General features: G+C 40.4%; 2 protein-coding genes across 2 annotated transcripts; one reads left to right on the forward strand and one right to left on the reverse strand.

Annotated features, from left to right (window-relative positions):
- Positions 1-3502: 3502 nt before the first annotated feature.
- Positions 3503-9782, forward strand: LOC107765058 (ABC transporter C family member 10-like). The gene is made up of 11 exons (XM_016583654.2): positions 3503-5673; positions 5839-6159; positions 6232-6318; positions 6504-7091; positions 7201-7365; positions 7638-7932; positions 8053-8267; positions 8344-8649; positions 8771-8834; positions 8908-9147; positions 9255-9782. Exons 1-11 carry the CDS (start codon positions 3613-3615, stop codon positions 9401-9403), a joined length of 4491 nt encoding a protein of 1496 aa, XP_016439140.2. The 5' UTR covers positions 3503-3612; the 3' UTR covers positions 9404-9782.
- A 1031-nt stretch (positions 9783-10813) lies between these two features.
- Positions 10814-20896, reverse strand: LOC142180316 (putative linoleate 9S-lipoxygenase 5). The gene has a single exon (XM_075251950.1). It carries the CDS (start codon positions 20894-20896, stop codon positions 20291-20293), a length of 606 nt encoding a protein of 201 aa, XP_075108051.1. The 3' UTR covers positions 10814-20290.
- Positions 20897-21187: the final 291 nt, after the last annotated feature.

Consider the following 21187-nt stretch of genomic DNA (forward strand, 5'->3'; position numbering starts at 1 on the left):
GAAGATAGTCAGTATCTGGTTGGATATTGTGACTCGGATTATGCATGTGATTTGGAAAAGCGTAGATTAACTACTGGTTATGTTTTCACTTTTGCAAATGCACCAGTTAGTTGGAAGTCTACTTTGCAGTCAATGGTTGCTTTGTCTACTACTGAGGCAGAGTACATGGCAATTACGGAGGCTGTAAAAGAGGCAATTTGGCTTCAAGGGTTGCTTAGAGAGCTTGGTATTGGTCAAGAAAGCATCACACTATTTTGTGATAGCCAAAGTGCTATCCAATTAGCAAAGAACCAAGTTTATCATGCAAGGACGAAGCACATTGATGTTCGATATCACTTTGTACGAGATATTATAGAAGAAGGTGGAGTCATGGTGCAGAAAATTCGAACTACAGACAATCCTGCCGATATGCTAACAAAAGTAGTGACTGCGATCAAGTTTTAACATTGTTTGAACTTGATCAACATTGTTGAACTTTGAAGATTGAAGTTGAAGACACAATCAAAATTTATCAGTGAGAGAAAATTGAAAAAAGGGGAATCTTGCCAAGGTGGAGATTTGTTGAATTTGACAAGATTAATGTGAACTAGTGTGAACATTTGAAGCCTCCTTTTAGGAAGAAATTGGTAGATGCATTTTTCATGCATTTACATTGCATGTTCACACTTAATATGATGTCATGCATGACATTATTAAAGTCATTTCCCTTCTATAAATAGCAAGGGTTTTGTTCATTTGAAAACATCTCTTACTTGCCTTCTTATCTCCTAAGGCATTTGAATCTTTTTCCTCACTTGTAGTATTTCACTTGTATTTTTTGGAGTGAAATAAAGTTTGAGTTGATTGTGTCCGATGACTAAGCAAAAATTAAATTTTGTCGAACCTCGTTAATTTCTGGTGTTCCTTTTATTATTGTCTCATTTACTATTTATTAGCTACCTTTAGATATAGTAATTGTGATTTAATTACTCTCTATATATTTGACTTCCGCAACATTACTCGTTAGAGTTGCTTGAATAACTCTAGTGCTTAACTTCATTACTTAGCTCATGAATCATGAATTACAATGTACAAGTATTGATGTCTGTGCCATCAGAGTTGAAAACAATCACTCTGTTCTTAGTATTAGAATTGGTTCTTGTTTTCTTTCTCAGTTTCGGGAGTAAAGCTAAAGTGGAAAGAGGGAAAAATAAACTAAATTTTTCTTTCCCTTGTTTTTTTAAGCTACTAGATATAATGAGGGTCTTAAAAAAGAAAAGAGAAACACTACTCAGAGCATCCCAAAATGGTGTATTTTCAAAACAAATAGTCTTTTTGGCCGAGCTTCTCCAAACCGAAAAACACTTATTTTTTAAAGTTTAAAGTTGAACTGTTTGGCCAAACTTTTAGAAGAAAAAAAAAGTATTTTTGAGTAGAAGTAGAAGCAGAAAAAAGTAGTTTCTTCCTAGAAATACTTTTTTGAGAATCACTTTTGAGAAAAATATACTTAGAAATACTTTTTAAAAGTTTGGTCAAACACAAACTGCTACTTACTTAGAAGTGTTTTTTAAATTAATTAGTCAAACACAAACTGTTTTTCACCAAAAATACCTTTTGTAAAAAGAAATGCTGAAAAAATAAACTTCTCAAAATAAATGGATTTTTCTAAAAGTAACTAATGGGTTTGATCACAACTTTAGGTGTTACATCGTTTGGTTCTTTTATTTAATCTTTTTAAAAGCTAAATTATTTTTAGAGATCGGACATAAATATCACGAGCATCCCAAAAAGGGGTGTTCACAAAACAAAGTAACTAATTTTCTCCATAAGTCTTCTTGAATTAAATGACCGTATATAAGGCCTTGCGTTGTTCATCACACCGCTAAATTAACGTGAACAGTCTTTGCAAAAACTGGATTAGTGGATAAGTTCGCGCAAAGGAAATAAAGATATTAGGATAACAGAGCATCTGTGAAGATAACATAAAATATGTATTCTTTGGTCAACTCATTCAATGGAATGGAGTTTGTCCCTATACGCCAAGGCGTTTGTGTTGTTGCATGTTGAGTAAACCGCAAATTATGATCCACTATACAATTCATTTTTGACTTCGGTTTGTGAAACATAGTGATTGTTTTTATTACCTCCTAGGTGCTTGACGTAACACCTAAGTGATGATTATAAGACAAAAAAAAAAGGGATTTTTTAAAGCTTAGTTTTTTTGGGTAATAGAAGCTTAGTTAATAAAGCCAACCAAAAGTATAGTACTGTGCCATCCAAAATAATCACCCGCCCTTTCATCTTTTCCTCTGTCTTATTACTAGCTCTGAGTTTTAAAGATGAACGACATAATCACCATTACTTCTGGGTTTTAAGGATTATATTGTTTTCTGTTGGTGGCATTTCCATGACTCGCAGCGTTTTTGTCATCCACCTTCTGCTATTTTGGTTAGTCCTTTTTACTGTCTTCAACTTTTTGTTTACTCTGGTTTGCCGGTTTTTGGTTCTTTCATTTTTTTTTTCTTTGGCTTGGTCTGACCTTTTATTACTGTTTCTTAGATGCATTTTGGAATCTCGCATGTGAATTTCTTATTATCTTATGCTGAGCAGAGCACCAAGTAACGATTGGTCTCTTGGAACCATTCTTTCTTTCAGTTATATTTTGGCAGAATACATTAAAGCCCCTTATATTTGCCGGTATATTTCATTCAGACACTCGAACTAAAGCCTGGTTCAATTAAGCACCTGAACCCATTACAACCAAAGCCCGCTACTAGCTTCTTCTTGTCTGCGTGCATCTCTAAGCTCGTGAGGGGAAGAAAACCGAGCCCCACGCCATCACTCTACAATCATCGTCATACTCGTCCCGCCAAACCTGGACTTTGATACCGGTTGTTGGGCTAAGTCAGCCCAATGATACTCTTAACATAATGTGATATTGTCCGTTATGAGCCAAGCTCGTATGAATTTCCAAAAAGACCTCACACTATTAAGAGATAAATGCACCTTATATGTATATTTCCAATCTTTTCAGCTATCTATGTGTGACTTTGTTTGCACACCCAACAAACAGTTTGTCCAACATTATATAGATATTCCATAAATTACTACCAACCTTAATTGGTTCCAACAGACCAAGAAACCAAATTACATAAATTAATCCAGAAATTTTTGCTGCACTTTGTAATGTATGAGTGGGAATTGTCTAATAGGCACATTTTGTAATGGGTTCGGTGCTCAATTGAAACAGGCCTTAGTTCGAGTGTCTAAAGGAAATATACTGGCAAGCTTAAGGGGTTGTCGATGTATTCCGCCTTTTAGTTTTGTTATATTTCACTGTCTAGCATTGGTGAAAGATTAGCTGAGTAGTGAAGTCTGTGGATGTAGTAGTGCTCATATTTATCTATTTATCTGTATACACATTTATGACGACATATACAACATATTAAAGCGCGCAAGCTTGACCGTACACCAACGTCATAAAAAAGGAAATATATTAAGGTGCATCGAGTTAATTTTGAGCATCTTCACAACTGCTTGCAACCTAGTTTGTCGAAATAATTGATTCTAAAGTTGTGCCTTTCAATAATTCTTAACCATACAATTTCTTTTACTTCTTTTTTTTCCACAGGAATGTCTCTTCAGAAGTCTGATCTTGTTAATACTTTCTTGATACCAGGAGTTGAATTTGCCCATTGCATGGATTGCGATTGCAGTACTGATTGGATGTCCGTGGCACAACCTTCATCCTGTATCAATCATGTGTTGATCATTTGTTTTGATGTTATACTCCTGTTGTTCTTCCTATTCACTCTATTTTTCAAGTCATATTTAAAATCTACCAACATTCCTGCTCGTTTTTCTGGGTTCTCGCGTTTGCAGTTGGCTTCTGCTATTTTTAATGGTTTCCTGGGGATAATATATTTGTCCTTATTCATTTGGCTCTATGTTGACCAGGTGAAGAAAACCCATAGTACATTACCACTGCGTTGGTGGTTACTAATCTTGTTTCATGGAATTACATGGTTATCGGTAAGTTTAACCGCAAGCCTTCGAGGGAACCATATTTCAAGAACCCCTCTGAAGCTCTTGTCAATTCTTGCCTTTGTCTTTGCTGGAATTTTTGCGAGTGTGTCACTCTTTGCAGCTATTATTGGTAAAGAGGTAACAATGAAGATAGCTCTAGATGTTTTGTCCTTTGTAGGAGCATGTTTATTGTTGTTATGCACCTACAAGGGGCTGCAGCATGAAGAGAGAGATAAAAATGATCTTTATACTCCCTTAAATGGTGCTGCCAATGGAATCGGTAAAAGTGATTCTGTTAGCTCTGTCACTCTGTTTGCTAAGGCTGGGATTCTTAATCAAATGTCATTTTGGTGGTTGAATCCACTGATGAAGAAGGGGAAGCACAAAATTCTTGAGGATGAAGACATGCCCACATTGCGTGAGGCGGATCGTGCTGAATCTTGTTACTTAATGTATGTGGATCTACTGAACAAACAGACACAAGTTGATCCCTCTTCCCAGCCGTCCATTTTGAAGACAATTGTATTATGTCACTGGAAGGAGCTCATTGTCTCAGGATTCTTTGCGCTACTGAAAATAACTACTCTTTCTGCTGGTCCTCTGCTTCTTAATGCGTTCATTAAGGTTGCTGAAGGAGACGTAGCTTTTAAAAATGAGGGATTTTTATTGGCTATTCTGCTTTTTATATCAAAGAACTTGGAATCCTTGTCACAAAGGCAGTGGTACTTCAGGAGCAGACTAATTGGTCTAAAAGTAAGGTCTTTACTTACAGCAGCCATTTATAAGAAGCAAATAAGATTATCCAATGCTGCTAAGCTGATGCATTCTAGCGGCAAAATCATGAACTATGTAACTGTGGATGCTTATCGAATTGGAGAGTTTCCTTTTTGGTTGCATCAAACGTGGACAACAAGTGTCCAGCTCTGCTTTGCTCTTATCATTCTCTTCCGCGCAGTTGGACTTGCAACTTTTGCATCCTTGGTAGTGATTATACTCACTGTGCTGTGCAACGCTCCGCTAGCAAAGTTGCAACATAAATTCCAGACCAAGCTAATGGTAGCACAAGATGATAGGCTCAAGGCTATCTCAGAGGCTCTTGTGAATATGAAAGTTCTGAAATTATATGCATGGGAAACTCATTTTAAGAGTGTAATTGAAAGTTTGAGGAGAGTAGAAGAGAAATGGTTATCAGCCGTTCAGTTGAGTAAGGGATATAATGTCTTCCTTTTGTGGTCATCACCTGTTTTGGTCTCTGCTGCAACATTTGGGTCTTGTTATTTCCTACGTGTTCCACTGCATGCAAGCAACGTTTTCACCTTTGTAGCAACTTTACGTATTGTTCAGGATCCAATAAGAACCATTCCTGACGTTATTGGTGTGGTGATTCAAGCCAAAGTTTCATTTGCAAGGATTGTCAAGTTCCTTGAGGCCCATGAGCTAGAAAATGCAAACGTTAGGCAGGATCACAACTTTGCAAGTACACATAATGCTATACTTATCAAATCAGCTAATCTCTCATGGGAAGAGAATTCATCTCGACCTACACTGAGAAATATTAATTTGGAGGTTAGACCCGGTGAGAAGATTGCAATATGTGGGGAGGTGGGCTCAGGAAAGTCAACTCTTCTGGGAGCACTTCTTGGAGAAGTTCCAAGTATCCAAGGAACTGTAAGTTGTACTGGTTAGTTACTGTTTTCCTTGCTAGGTAGGAAAATGATAAGTAGGTTCTCAAAGTTTATTATTGTAAGCACATACATAATTTACTTCACGTCCTGCACAAGAAAATAATTCCATATCCCCCCAACTGATATATATATTCTCTGTGTTCTGCAGGTTCAAGTTAATGGAAGAATTGCCTATGTCTCTCAGTCTGCATGGATTCAGACGGGGTCAATACGAGAAAATATTTTGTTTGGTTCTCCACTGGATAACCAGAGATACCAGCAAACATTGGAAAAATGTTCACTTTTAAAAGACCTTGAGTTGCTACCTTATGGTGATCTCACTGAAATAGGTGAAAGAGGAGTTAATCTTAGTGGTGGTCAAAAGCAGCGCATTCAACTTGCTCGCGCACTGTATCATAATGCTGATATATATCTCCTGGATGATCCATTCAGTGCTGTAGATGCCCATACTGCTAGTAGTCTATTCAATGTGAGAAATAGTATTGTGCTTCATATCGTTTCTTCTGACGTGCAAGCTCAAATTTGAACCGGTCATTTGCAGGATTATGTCATGAGAGCTCTCTCGGGGAAGACCATCTTACTTGTGACTCAACAAGTTGATTTTCTTCCTGCTTTTGATGTAGTTCTGGTTAGTTTTTCTTGATGAACTTCTCTTTCTAATATGACTTCTTATTGATGGCTTGTTTTTCTAAAGAAGAAAAAGAAAGTGAACTCTTGAATCCCTGATATATTCTCTGTAAAATTACATTGATATTTGAAATTGAATGGTTATATTCACAAGAAATGGCCTTACATATGTTAATTTATTCGCAGTTAATGTCAGATGGAGAAATTCTACATGCAGCTGCATATCATCAGTTATTGGCATTGAGCAAAGAATTCCAGGACTTGGTCGATGCACACAAAGAGACCGCTGGTTCAGAAAGAGTTGCAGAGGTTAATCCATCATCAAGGAGGGAATCTCGTTCAAGAGAAATTCAAAAAACTGATACTGACAAAAATTCTATAGCCTCTGTAGGTGATCAGCTGATTAAGCAAGAAGAGAGAGAAGTCGGAGATACTGGATTTAAGCCTTATGTTCAGTATCTAAATCAGAACAAAGGGTACTTCTTCTTTGTCATGGCTGTACTCTCCTTCATAACATATGTGGTTGGTCAGATATCACAGAACTCCTGGATGGCTGCAAATGTTGATAATCCCCAAGTTAGCACTTTGAGGCTTATTGTAGTTTACTTGCTAATTGGTGTTGTATCAACATTGTTTTTGCTATCTCGATCTCTATTGACGGTCTTTTTGAGTTTGCAATCATCAAATTCCTTGTTCTCGCAGCTATTAAATTCTCTTTTCCGTGCTCCTATGTCATTTTATGACTCTACACCTTTGGGAAGGATATTTAGCAGGGTAAATATCTCAAACATGAACATTGAAATACAAGCTATAACATTGATACTATGTTTATGGACCTAACCATTTTTGCTATCTCTCCACTACCCCAAACCCGTGTATGCAGGTCTCATCAGATTTGAGTATAGTTGATCTTGATGTTCCTTTCAACTTGATTTTCGCTTTTGGATCTACCACAAACTTCTATGCTAATCTTACAGTGCTAACTGCTGTCACTTGGCAAGTTCTGGTTTTCTCAATCCCAATGGTTTTTCTTGCCATTCAGTTGCAGGTAAGAGTTGACTGTTTTATTTATCTCAACATCCTGTATTTGAGTTGCATGGCTCTGCCCACTGTATGAAAGTAGGACAGGATTTGTTACTGTTAAACAAATTTTTAACTTTTCATTTCTTTTACGCTCTATGCCTCCAAACTGAATAGTCCGGAAATATGATTCTCTGGCAAGGGTTGTAGGATTTTAAAGCTTTAATTCTCTGCAACACTATTCTTGTGCCAACAGTAACTGGTAAATTGAGACTTAAAACTCTCTCTTACTCATGGCAGAAATACTACTATGCATCTGCCAAAGTGTTGATGCGGATAAATGGTACTACCAAATCATTTGTGGCTAACCATCTTGCTGAATCTATTGCCGGAGCTGTGACTATAAGGGCATTCAAAGAGGAAGACAGATTTTTTATGAAGACTTTTGAGCTAATTGATATAAATGCCAGTCCGTTTTTCCACAATTTTGCAGCAAATGAGTGGTTGATTCAACGATTGGAAACTATTAGTGCAACTTTTCTTGCATCCTCGGCACTTTGCATGGTTTTGCTTCCTCCAGGGACTTTCAGTTCAGGTATGCCATGATAAATATTAATCTTGGGACTCGAATAAAGAATTCTATATTATTGTTCCTTAACCTTTTGCCTAATGTTAAACAGGAGATTTCTAATAACAGGCTATTATTCTTTTGCAGGATTTATTGGAATGGCTTTGTCCTATGGTCTTTCCTTAAACATGTCTCTTGTTGCTTCCATTCAAATCCAGTGCAGGCTAGCAAATTACATAATTTCTGTAGAAAGATTTAACCAGTATATGCACATTCCAAGTGAAGCTCCTGAAATTGTTAAAGAGAACCGTCCACCAGTCAATTGGCCAACGAGGGGTAAAGTTGAAATTCAAGATTTGCAGGTAAATTTTTTCTCACCACCCTAATTTTCTTGTATTTAGAACTGATCAAGATGCTGATAAGTATACTCCAAAACAGATCAGATATAGGGAAGATTCCCCTCTTGTTCTAAGGGGGATCACTTGTACATTTGAAGAAGGTCATAAGATTGGTATTGTTGGCCGAACTGGGAGTGGCAAGACTACACTCATCGGGGCCCTATTTCGATTAGTGGAACCAGCAGGTGGAAGGATATTGGTAGATGAAATTGACATTTCTAAAATCGGTCTTCATGATTTAAGGTCCCAATTCGGGATTATACCTCAGGACCCTACACTCTTCAATGGAACAGTAAGATACAACTTGGATCCCTTATATCAGCGTACTGATGAGGAAATATGGGACGTAAGTTAACTTAATATGTATTTGGCCTTCTTTTTTTTTTTTGCACTAGACGGAGAATGTGCATTGTACCAAAGCGATCTTCTGATTTATTGCGTTCATTCATGTCATCTCCACTGGAAAGGTTCTTGCAAAATGTCAGCTAAAAGAGGCAGTTGAAGAAAAAGCAAAGGGGCTTAACTCATTGGGTAAGTTTTCCAGCAGCAGGTATGATTATTTTATCCAAGTAGGTTTCTGTTAACCATTGAAGAGTTATTTCAGTTGTGGAAGATGGATCAAACTGGAGCATGGGGCAGCGGCAGTTGTTCTGTTTGGGACGTGCTCTTTTGAGGAAAAGCAAGATTTTGGTACTTGACGAAGCAACTGCATCGATCGATAATGCCACTGATATGATATTGCAGAAAACTATCAGGACAGAATTTTCTAACAGTACTGTAATTACAGTTGCCCACAGGATACCTACAGTAATGGATTGTACAATGGTTATGGCCATTAGTGATGGTAAGACTTGTTTGTTTTCTTTTACACACGACTACGTTAAGACTTTCAAACATGCTAATCCCAGAATGTTTTAGCTGTAGTGACTTTAACTTTGGTTGTGAATACAGGGAAATTAGTGGAGTATGATGAACCAATGAAGCTGATGAAACAAGAAGGTTCGCTCTTCGGGCAACTTGTGAAGGAGTATTGGTCTCATTATCAATCCGCGGAACTCATTGAAGATAACTGCATGTTTGCAATATCTTCTTTGGCCTGACACATACTACCCATGTAGTTGCAACTGCTATGTACGCCCAACAAGCAACCATTACTGCAGCGGAGAGCTAAATGTCGATCTGTTTTTCATGAGGATGTGAAGTTAATCAAGATAAGTAATCTGGAATAACATAAACAAACGTGGGGTGTTCACTGAACGAGAAAAGTATAGGCTCATGTATAGTTTATATGATTTAAATATTTGGATGATAATTAGTAATAGACCGGTCATTTATGAGAAGATAGTCTAATCCTTTCCTCACAAAGAAGGGAGGAGGAAAGAAGAGAGAGTTTCAAACTTTACCTTCTCTTGTTTGGTTGGCAAATAGGTAGAAAGAGTTAAATATTCAATGCAGTAAAAAAAAGAAGTAAAAGCTTTATCGGAGTTAAATCAGAGGTTGATATGAGTCGGTTGCTCTAGTTGTGAGCACCTTCCACTTTCAATTAAGAGGTTGTGAGTTCGAGTCTCAGATTATATTGGGTTGTTGTTGTTGTTGTTTACTCTTTTGTGAAATTTATTTAAAAATGATAAATCTGAAGGAATGCTAAATTTCAGAAAATCTTTCTTCTATATTTCGTGTGTTGGTCACTGTACAAGAGCATGAATTTATACAGGGAAAAGTAATCTAGCCTATAACTAACTTGAGCCAAGTGGCATTATTCTATTGCTTAAATCTAACCACCTAACGGATAAATACATGAAATAATTATTTACAATATATAAACAGCTGTAAAAAATCTTCTAGTACTGGGCTCAACAATGCTCTGCAGAAAACAAATCTCAAACACTCACAAGGAAAAACGGCCCAAGAAATTAGGCCCAATAGCTCATCCCAACTCAGTCCAATAACGAGACCCATTCTGAATTCAACGGACAAGTGTGTATGTGTACATTTTCAGACAACAACATCAAACCCTAGCTACTTCTTTGTCCTTGACCTTGAAACCATCAGAAACGTTCATCGGAGAGAAATTACCACCAACACCCCCCTCAAGTTGGAGGGGGGAGAAAACACCCCCAACTTGCCCGAGAGATTATGATGATGAGGTCGTGGGAGCGATTTTGTGAAGAGATCCGCCATTTGAGACGAAGATCGAACAAAAGAGAGGGAAATCAAACCGGACAAGAACTGTTGCCAGACAAAGTGGCAGTCTAACTCAACGTGTTTTGTCCGTTCGTGAAACACGGGGTTTTTCGCTATATGTATCGCTGCTTAGCTATCTGAGTGTAAGGGAACCGGAAGTGTTATGGGAATAGAAAGATCCTCAAAGAGACGGACCAGCCAAGTAAGTTTTGCAATCACTTGTCGCATTGAGCGATATTCGGCCTCAGCAGAACTAAGAGAAATTGAGGTATGACAAAGCTCCAAGCGATATATAAAAGCCACTAACTAATTTGCGCGAATCTGGACAAGTCGCCCAAACCGAATCACAAAATGCCAAGAGCTGAAAAGAGGATGAAGATGACATAAAAAGACCAAGGCCAGGATCCTTCAACAAATATCGAAGCACGCGATAAGCAGCATCAAGATAGGGCTTCCTGGGGTCCTGCGTGTATTGGCTCAAGTGCTGGACCGTGAAAGATAAATCTGGTCTGGTATGTGTCAGGTAATTCAATTTTCCAAGCAAATGACGATACAAAGTAGGGTCCTTTACAGGATCCCCTGTCTTAGCAAGAAGTCTAGTTGTTGGATCAAGCGGAGAAGAAACAGAAACCAGTTGCATTGCATCAAATTCCTTGAGGAGATCAAGGGTAAACTTCCTTTGTGAAAGGATCAATCCCTGTGTTCCGCGGATCATCTTCATACCCAGAAAAAAAAATGTAAGTCCCCAAGATCCTTGATTCTAAATTCTTGATGAAGAAAATCTTTTAGTGCTTGTAATTCTGTTGTATCATTACATGTTAGTAAGATATCATCGACATAGACAACTACAATAGAGATAGAGGAATTTGACCTTTTAAAGAACAAGGAGTAGTCATTTAACGAGTGAGTGAAACCCTTAAAATTTAGGGCATTGGTGAGCTTAGCATACCATTGTCCCGAAGTTTGACGAAGTCCATAAAGTGACTTTTTCAATTTGCAGACATGTGTAGGAGATGGTGGGATAACTCCTACTGGGAATTTCATATAGACTTCCTCGTGCAAGTCTCCATGTAGAAACGCATTGTCCACATCTAATTGATACAAACCCCAAACTCTTTTTACTGTTGTAGCAAGTATACACCTGATGGTGGTCATCTTGACCACTGGTGAAAATGTTTTAGTAAAGTCCACTCCTTCCTTTTGTATGTACTCTATAATGACTAGCCTTGCTTTCAATTGTTCTTCACTTTCATCCGAATGTTGTTTAACTTTGTACATCCATTTGCATGGCAAGGCTTTCCTACCAGGGGTAGTTCAACTACCTCCCAAGTTTTGTTGAGCTCAAGAGCCTCAATTTCCCTTGCCATAGCCTCCTGCCATCCTGGGTGATGTGCAACCTAACTATAACCAGTTGCTTCTTGAACATTAGGTAGATAATTAAGCATATGTTGATTTGAAGAGGAAAGTCTACTAAAGGATAGTGAATCTGGTGTGACAGGAGTGAGGAAACAAGAACTACTTACATCTGTGAGCTGGAGTGCATTGCATGTATAATCTTTAAGATAGCAAGGTGGATTATGAGGCCTTGAAGATTTTCTAATGAGAGCATACATCATAGGTTCAGAATCTAGAGGTGGAAAATAGGAGTATTAGTCCCTGAGATATGGGATCTAGAAGATGATGGAATAGGGGATGATCTAGGAGTAGACAGATGAGTAGGAATGGATTGAGGTGTAGGACTTGGAGAATTAGGAATGAAATGTGAACTGATAGGTAAAGTTTTAGGTAAAAAAATCAGGAACTGGACTAGGTGAGTGACTTGGTTGAGCAAGGGGCAAAACATGATGACTTGTAGTAGGGGAGTTTATAGAAGCAAAGGGAAAGAATTCCTTATGGAACACAACATATCTAGAAATGGTAGTCTTAAGAGCTTTAAGGTTAAGCACTTTATAACCTTTCTTGCCATGTGGATACCCAAGGAAAACACAAGGTACTGCCCTAGGATCAAGTTTTGTTATGTGATTGGTAATAGTGGAAGCAAAGCATAAACAACCAAAACACCTAATGTTAGAGTAATCAGGCTTGACCTTAAACAAGACCTCATAAGGGGTCTTTAAATGTAAGACTCTGGAAGGGTATCTGTTGATTAGGTAGGTTGCATAAACAATCTCCCCAAAAGAAACAGGTAAATGTGACTGGTACAGTAGTGCCTTAGATGTTTCTAATAAATGTTTGTGCTTCTTCTCCACTATACCATTTTGTTGTGGGGTGTACACACAATTGGTCTGATGAATAATTCCTTGTGAAGAAAGGAAATCTGACTGAATATTTCCAGTTCCTAATTCAAAAGCATTGTCTGATCTAATGATTTTAACCTCGGAATTAAGCTCTGATACCATGAAGGAATACTGAATTCCAGAAAATCTTTCTTCAATATTTCATGTGTTGGACACTGTACAAGAGCATGAATTTATAAAGGAAAAAGGAATCTAGCCTATAACTGACTTGAGCCAAGTGGAATTATTTTTTTTGATAAGGTAAATTATATTAATCAAAAGGGAGAGAACTCCCGTGTATACAAAGTATACCAAAGACGTAGAGAATTTATATCAGAACATGATTCTCTACAAAAGACGCCCAATCTTCTATACAAGTAGAGGCTAAATGAGTGCACCAAAAAGCGATCAAAGATAAAAGACTATTCTTAAGATGTGAAAAAGGAGACTCAATCTCCTCAAAAGCTCTCCTATTTCTCTCCCCTCATACTACCCACATGAGAGCTAACAGGGCAAATTTCCACGCCTTTTGCTTTCTTCTTCTACGAAAATCGCCCCAGCTATATAACAATTCCTTTACAGTGCTTGGCATCACCCATTGAACACCAAAAAGATTCAGGATTGACCTCCACAATGCAGAGGACACAGGGCAATGCAACATAAGGTGATCAACCTCTTCCCCAGAGCTTTTACACATGTAGCACCAACTAACAAGTGTAATTCCCCTCTTTCGGAGATTTTCAGCAGTCAATATCACTCCCCTTGCCGCTAGCCATGCAAAAAAGCACACCTTCGTGGGCGCCCTAGGAATCCAGATCGAGGAGTATGGAAAAGTGATCTCCTCTCTCACCAACATACTCTGGTAAAAGGACTTTACGGTGAACAAACCATCGCCACGCAAGCCCCATCTCCAAGAGTCGCAGGACGGCTGGAGTATGTCTTGCCCGTATAGCAGTGCCAACAAGACTTGAAGATCTGCAATCTCCCAATCTTGCATGTTCCTCCTGAATGAGAGGTCCCATACTACCCCCCTTCATGCTCCTTGCGAATCTGTTGGACCATCAGTTCCTTCTGGTTTGAAACTCTGAAGACGTGGTGGAAGGAGATCCTCAGAGTATCCTCTCCACACCGCATATGATTCCAAAAGCTGATTCTCCTTCCATCTCCCACCCCGTAAGTGATGTTGCCACTGAATTCTTCCCAATTCTTCATGATACTCCTCCACATGCCACACCCGAAAAGTGTTGTGATCGCCTTGGTCCTCCAACCCCCTCCCGTTGAATCGTACTTTTCTACTATGACCTCCCTCCATATAGCATGCTCTTCTACCCCGAATCTCCACAGCCATTTTTTCATTAAAGCTCTGTTAAATACCCTAAGATCTTTCACTCCAAGTCCACCCCACTTCTTTGGGGAAGTGACTGTCTGCCAATTCACTAGATGAAACTTTCTAGTTCCATCCGCCGCATCCCACAGAAAGTTCCTTTGAAGTCGCTCCAGTTTTTCTGTGATGCTCACCGGTGCTTGCAACAGGGATAAGTAATAGGTGGGCATACTCGATAAAGTGCTTTTGATAAGCACTTCCTTACCTCCTTTTGACAAATACCGTTTCTGCCACCCTGCTAATCTTTTTTCAACCCGCTCGATCACTGAATTCCAAACCGTAGTATCCTTATATGAAGCGCCCAAAGGGGCCCAGGTAAGTAGTGGGAAGGGATCCCACCTTGCATCTGAGAACACCAGACAAAGCATCAATATTAGTAATCTCACCTACCGGGAAAATCTCACACTTGCCGATATTGATTTTGAGTCCTGATACTAACTGAAACCACTGCAGGACCTGCTTCAGGTAGGTCCACTGATCCATATCGGCATCACAGAAAACCAGTGTGTCATCCGCAAAAATCAAATATGAGACTCTTCGGGCACTGAGCACCCCAATCGGAGCTGAGAATCCTCTCAAGAAACCTCCGCCCGCCGCACGATCCATCATTTTGCTCAGAGCATCCATCACTAGAATGAATAACATGGGGGATAAGGGTCACCTTGCCTGAGACCCCTGGGGCTGCCAAAGAAACCACACGGGTTACCATTAACCAGGACAGAGAATCTGACTGAGGAAATGCAGAACTTTATCCATCCCCTCCATCTTTCCCCAAACCCCATCCGCATCATAATGAAGTCCAGGAACTTCCAATTGACATGGTCGAAAGCCTTCTCAAGATCTAACTTGCATAGTAAGCCGGGTTCTCTATTTTTCCTTCTGCTGTCTACAAGTTCATTTGCCACCAAGGTAGCATCCAGGATCTGCCTACCTTCCACAAATGCATTCTGGGAGGACGAAACAGTCATGTCAAGAACCTTCTTAAGTCTGTTGGAAAGCACTTTAGAAATAATCTTGTAAATGCTCCCCACTAGACTAATAGGCCTGTAGTCTCTGATACAAGATGCACCTTCTTTCTTAGGCACAATAGTAATAAAGGAAGCATTGATACTTCTCTCGAAAACACCATTCGCATGGAAGTATTCAATGGCTTCCATCAACTCCCCCTTGATGGTATCCCAAAAGAGCTGAAAGAAAGTCAAGGAGAAACCATCAGGCCCGGGGGCCTTATCACCAGCACAACACGACACAGCCTCGTGCACCTCCTCCTCCTCGAAAACCCTTTTCTAGCCTCTCGCTGTCTCCCTCCCCTATATGGTTGAACTTCCTCTTTATATAAGTTCTCATAAAACCCCGTTGTCGCCCCTTTTACCTCCTCCTCTCCCTCAATCCTCACCCCATCCACAACTAAGGACTCTATGAAGTTTCTCCTTCGATTTGCGACCGCCATCCTATGGAAATACTTGGTATTCGAATCCCCCTCCTTTAGCCAGAGCGCCCTCGATTTTTGCCGCTATTGCTAACTCGACTATTTCCCTCTTAACCTTCCCCAATCTCTCTTTCTCAGATTCGTCTAACTCCCCCGCCCCTTCCCCTTTTTCTAAATCCCCCAATTCATGCATAAGCTCCCTCATTTTAACCTCTATCCTCCCAAAAACCTCCTTATTCCACCTAATAATATCTCCCTTGAGCAATTTGAGTTTCTTCGAAAGACGGTATGAAGGTGTCCCTGATACCCCATAGCTTGTCCACCATTCTTTCACCTTGTCACAGAATCCTGGCACTTTCAACCACATGTTTTCGAATCGGAAGGGAGCACGCACCCCCCTCCCTCTGCATCCATCTAGCAAAATAGGCAAATGATCTGAAGTCAACCTAGGTAAAGGAATCTGCAGCACATTCGGCACCAGCTCATCCCATGCGGGAGATGTCAGGAATCTATCAATTCTAGACCTTGAGTTGGAATCCTCCGCCCTGGCCCAAGTAAACCTTTCCCCTGACAGAGGAAGGTCAATGAGAAAGTTATCATTGATGAAGTCATAAAACTCCTCCATGGCCCTCGAAATCACACTACCCCCTAATCTCTCCTCCGGGAATCTAATAGTGTTAAAGTCTCCCCCTAGAACCCATGGAATGTCCCATTCCCCCATAATATTGGCCAGTTCCTTCTAGAAAGACACCTTGGACCCTTCCCCTACCGGCCCATACACTCCCCCAAATCCCCACTCCACCCACTCACTCTATCTTTGACGAGAGCTGCCAAAGAGAAAACTCCCTTCCTAATCTCATTTACCTCCAAGCTTCTATCATCCCACATAAGTAGGATGCCCCCGACACTTCCCACTGCTGGGACCCAGTCATATTTCACCCAGCTACCTCCCCAGACACTTCTCACGATCGCATCCGACAAAACTTCCATTTTGGTCTCCTGAAAACAAACTAGGTTGGCACCCCACTCCCTAACTCCCACTTTGATGATGGCCCTTTTGTTTGGGTCATTCATCCCCCTCACATTCCATGAAAGGATCTTAACTTCCAAAAGCAACAATAGCCCCCATTTCCCCACCCCCCTTAGCCGAGGTCCATTTCTCTTTGTCACACACTCGCCCCCTTCTCTGATACACCACTACATCCCCTAAGTTATTTTGCTTAACACCTTTACCCAACTCCCTCCCTGCACCATCGTAAAGAGATTGTTGCTCAATCTCCCTCAACAGTTCTAACACCCTATCTTCCTTCCCTTCAACAGAAACACCTAAAAACTTCCCAAAGTTTAATAGTTTATCCTCCATCCAAAAAGACATATCCCCTCCTCCGATCTTTGACGAAATTGGGCAGGCTTCTTCTATATATGCCCTTTCCTTGCTACTACCAGAGGAATACAAGACCATAGCATTTCTAGCACTAGGAGTTTTAACCTCCGAAAGGGTCTCACCGTTTCCTTGGGGGTTAGCAACCTCTAAAATTAACACCCCGTTGCTATAGGAATGTCCAGAACCATAAGTAGGGTAGCATGGCGGAAGAGAGCACGGAACCCTTGGCAGCATATTAACTGAAAATACTGGTCCGACACTAATATCAATTGGGGCATGCTCAACAATCTCCCTAGAAGAAGAAGAAGCTTTAAGTGTGGTCTCAGCACAACTAAGCCAAGGAGCAGGTGAGGGGTTGATGGAACCGGGTCCATCAGAGGCGGGGGGCCGTGGATTAACAGCACCATCCTTAGCCGGTTCTGCCCCTGCAGCAGCGGCCATCGTAGAGGGGCACATGTCACTAGAGCTCGGTGAAGGAGTGCCACTGTGTGAAGCACCTTGTCCAGAGGAAGAAGGAACGACTGTTCCCATATGCTTAGGAGCCTTATCATGCGTAGCTTGAAATAAACTGGGCCCCTTAGGGTCAATTCTAATGGAATTGGGAAAAGTTGCTGGGCCCATGTGAGGAGGCCCAGGCCTATACTTGCTGAAAATATGCCCGGCCCTGTGATAAGTAGAAAAGGACCGTCCCATTCAGCCTTTCCAGCCCGCCTCACTGACCCATTCACGTCTTCTTCTCCTGTTAAAATTTTGTATTCCTCCTCCAATTTCAAACCTCCCGTCTCTTCTCGATCTAACGTTTGATTCCGGCTTAATCCAGTGATCCGGCGAACCCTCCCCTCCCCTCAGAGACTGATTCCCCCCCCCCCCTATCTGACCTTCCCTTTTCTTCCGTCGCTATCACAGGCATAAAGATGGGGCGAAATTCAGGGCTTAACCAAACCCTATAACTCAAGTAGCCATCTTCCACCACAGTGGAGACAGGGATTCTGCCCCCTTTCCTCGCCACAATCCTCACTCACGAGAGATCGTGTAAACTGCAAATGACATCAATAAAAACCCCATAGATTTCCCTATCTTCTTGAATAGGTCAAGACACCAAAGATGCACCGGGAGACCCACCATGTTGACCACCAATGTTTCGCCAGTGAAGCGAGGGTCAAGACACCCATCATGCTCTACCCATCTGTCTAGATTTAAAAAGTTCCCATCGAACCACCTGTTTCCTCTGACAAGAATTTCCGAAGCTTGAGACTTGTCAACAAAACGAAAGAGATATTGAGTGTCCCCCAATTGCGATATTTTCAGCCCGTCCTTGACGTTTCATGCCTCTGCTGCCCAGTTCCTAACAGCCTCCGGAGAACCAACCCATTTGGAGAAAGACCCAACGAGACTAGATTCCAAGAAACCCTTGCGCCTGAGAGTGTGCTCCTCGGACAGCGTGAAGTGCGGCTCTTGTCCTACGTCGAGCTTTCGATGGCATCTTCCCCCAAGTTCTAGGGCTGGCCAAGAGACAGCTTTCATAAAAGACATGTTTTCCAGTTTTCTAGATTCTAGAGAGAAAAAAGAGCTTCTCTCTGTACAATCCATCATATTCTAAATGCGGCTGTCCCGAAAAAACTAGCCGGAAAAAGCCTCAATAGTCGGGATAACAGTATTCACAGTGGGTGAAAACAGTATATATGAAGGGAGGAAGGTTTTCTCGTACTGAACAAAGGAAACAATCGTCAGAAACTGGGGTTTAAAGGCCGGAAAAATAAAGTCGTCGGAATTTGGTGAAACTGGCACGGGATGGCTCGGAAATGCCTCGAGAAGAGGCTGTCTGAAGAAAAAAATTTGAAAAGTCGCCGGAAAAGGCCACACGCGCCGGCGCGTGGCTGAAATCTCGCCGGAAAGACAGGCGTGTTGGCGGCGCGTGAGAGCACAGTTGCCGGAGAAATTTACTGGGGTTTGGACGCGCGGAGCTTGGCTCTTGATGGGTGTGGTGAAAAATTAGAAAGAAGAAGAGATGGAAGAGGCTCGGCCATAGGAAGCACTGTTGCGATTAGGGCACTGTTAACCATATTATAGCTTGCTACATATATTTGAACTAATATTAGAAGTGAGTGTGGAGATAGGGTAATTTGTTGCAAAGATCCGACATCAAAGGCAAATCGGAATCACTTCGAATTTTTTCAGATGCAGAACTGTCGCCAAGTGGCATTATTCTATTGCTCAAGTCTAACCACCTAACGGATAAATACATGAAATAATTATTTACAATGTATAAACAGCTGTAAAGAATCTTCTAGTACTGGGCTCAACAATGCTCTACACAAAATAAATCTCAAACACTCACAAGGAAAAACGACCCAAGAAATTAGGCCCAATAGCTCCTCCCAACTCAGTCCAATAATGAGACCCAATGACATAAGTGTGTATGTGTACACTTTCAGACAACAACATCAAAAACATCAAACCCTAGCTACTTCTTTGTCCTTGACCTTGAAACCATCAGAAACGTTCATCGGAGAGAAATTACCAACAACAAAATCACTCATAGGATACGATTTATTATTAGAGAATTACGGAGTGTGACTTGGATAAACAACAAGTGCTTTCACTTTACCATTGTTTATTTAAATAGCATGTTAGAAAATCTTCTTGATTCCTTTCTTACTTGTTAGCTCCTCTTGCTTATCTTAGATACTTTCCACTGAGTACAGAAAATAAAATTGAGACTCTAAACAAGAACAAGGTGATACTAGAATTGAACGGTAAATAGTACTCATACAAGTAGCAATAGTTTTTCAGTCATGAATGTTTTCTTTACTTATCGTTCAATAAATTTATGCAACTTAACTATACATACACCTTTTAAGGTCTTTCTATTTCAAGCAATGAGAATAGGTTGCAGGGTAAGGAATTAGTTCCAATTAAAGGGGCATCCAAACAGGGTAAGGAATTAGTTCCAATTAAAGGGGCATTCCAAACAATTTCTATGAAATAGTTAAGAACTTGTGTCATCTATAAGTTAGCATGTCCTTCCTGTTTTTAATTTAACACCTAGAAATGTTTCAATTTATGGCAAATGAGAGTCTTTATATCATCCTTAATTTGCAATTGAAGTTAAGAGTTGGTGCTACATTCAAGTTCACAAGGAGAACAAGTAAACAGATAAGCCACAGATGTAACTAATAAGAGAGATAATATCTCATATTATAATTATATAAACAAAATAGAAGCTGGTTTAACATTACAAAGCTAGGAAATAGATAGACAGACGCTCTTTAGCTCAGAGGCCTGTCACAAATCCAGTGATGATATCACTGGATCATTTTAGCAAGTAACTTAAATAGAGATACTATTGGGAATTCCTTTGGCAGTAAGTCCTGGTTCGCTTGTCGGATAAAGCAATGTGTATGGCATCTTAACAGGGCCTGTCCTGTTCTTCCACTTCTTATAATTGTTCATCTTTGTAATATTTTCCTCAATTTGAGCCAGCTTCTTTCCAAACCTTTCAAAAGCTTGCAGAGCTTCTTTGTCCTTAGTCCATTCATCAGAATCCCTCTGACCAAGATAAATTTCATCTGAAGTATGTGTTGACAAAACCTCGAGAGCAGATATTCCAATAAGAGTCTGGAACTGGGGTGTTATTGTCTTCAGATATCCTTTTACAGGGTTCACCTTCAGCTCCTCATACTCAGGGGTCCCAGGCTCAGGAATAAGCCTTCGGCTCATACCAGGGCGATTTGGTGCATAGTCTCCATTTGGATACTTCCCTAAATTAACAGCTGCATGAAGAGCAGATGCCATCCAGATAATGATAGTCACTGAGTCGATCAGTTCTTGGCGTGTCTGCATTTTAGGCCACCAAGGCTCATCTTTCTTGTCACCATGTCCTACTTCGCGGAGTTCCTTCCACCAGGCTTGGAGTTCAGTGTCCTTCTGAAGCATGTCATCTGATTTGTAATACAAACTGATATATTCCTGTACCCAGCTTTTGATTGCTGACCAGATTTCAAGTCCATCTAGTCTTCAATTAGTAAGCGGACACCATGTTTGGATGAAGGATCTTCAACTGCCACTCCTCTGAAGAAAAACAGTACACAAAAAAAGCAGTATTACATTAGGAAATCATTGCAAAGAAGATAAACTAGCACAAGAAGTTGTGACTTACCTCTTAACAAGTTCAGCAGGGAGTGCTTGATCAGGGAAAACCCAGTCCCGGTAAGCAATAGATGTCAA

The sequence above is a fragment of the Nicotiana tabacum genome, chromosome 4 (genome assembly GCF_000715075.1).
Source record: "Nicotiana tabacum cultivar K326 chromosome 4, ASM71507v2, whole genome shotgun sequence".
NCBI classification, from domain to species: Eukaryota; Viridiplantae; Streptophyta; class Magnoliopsida; order Solanales; family Solanaceae; genus Nicotiana; species Nicotiana tabacum.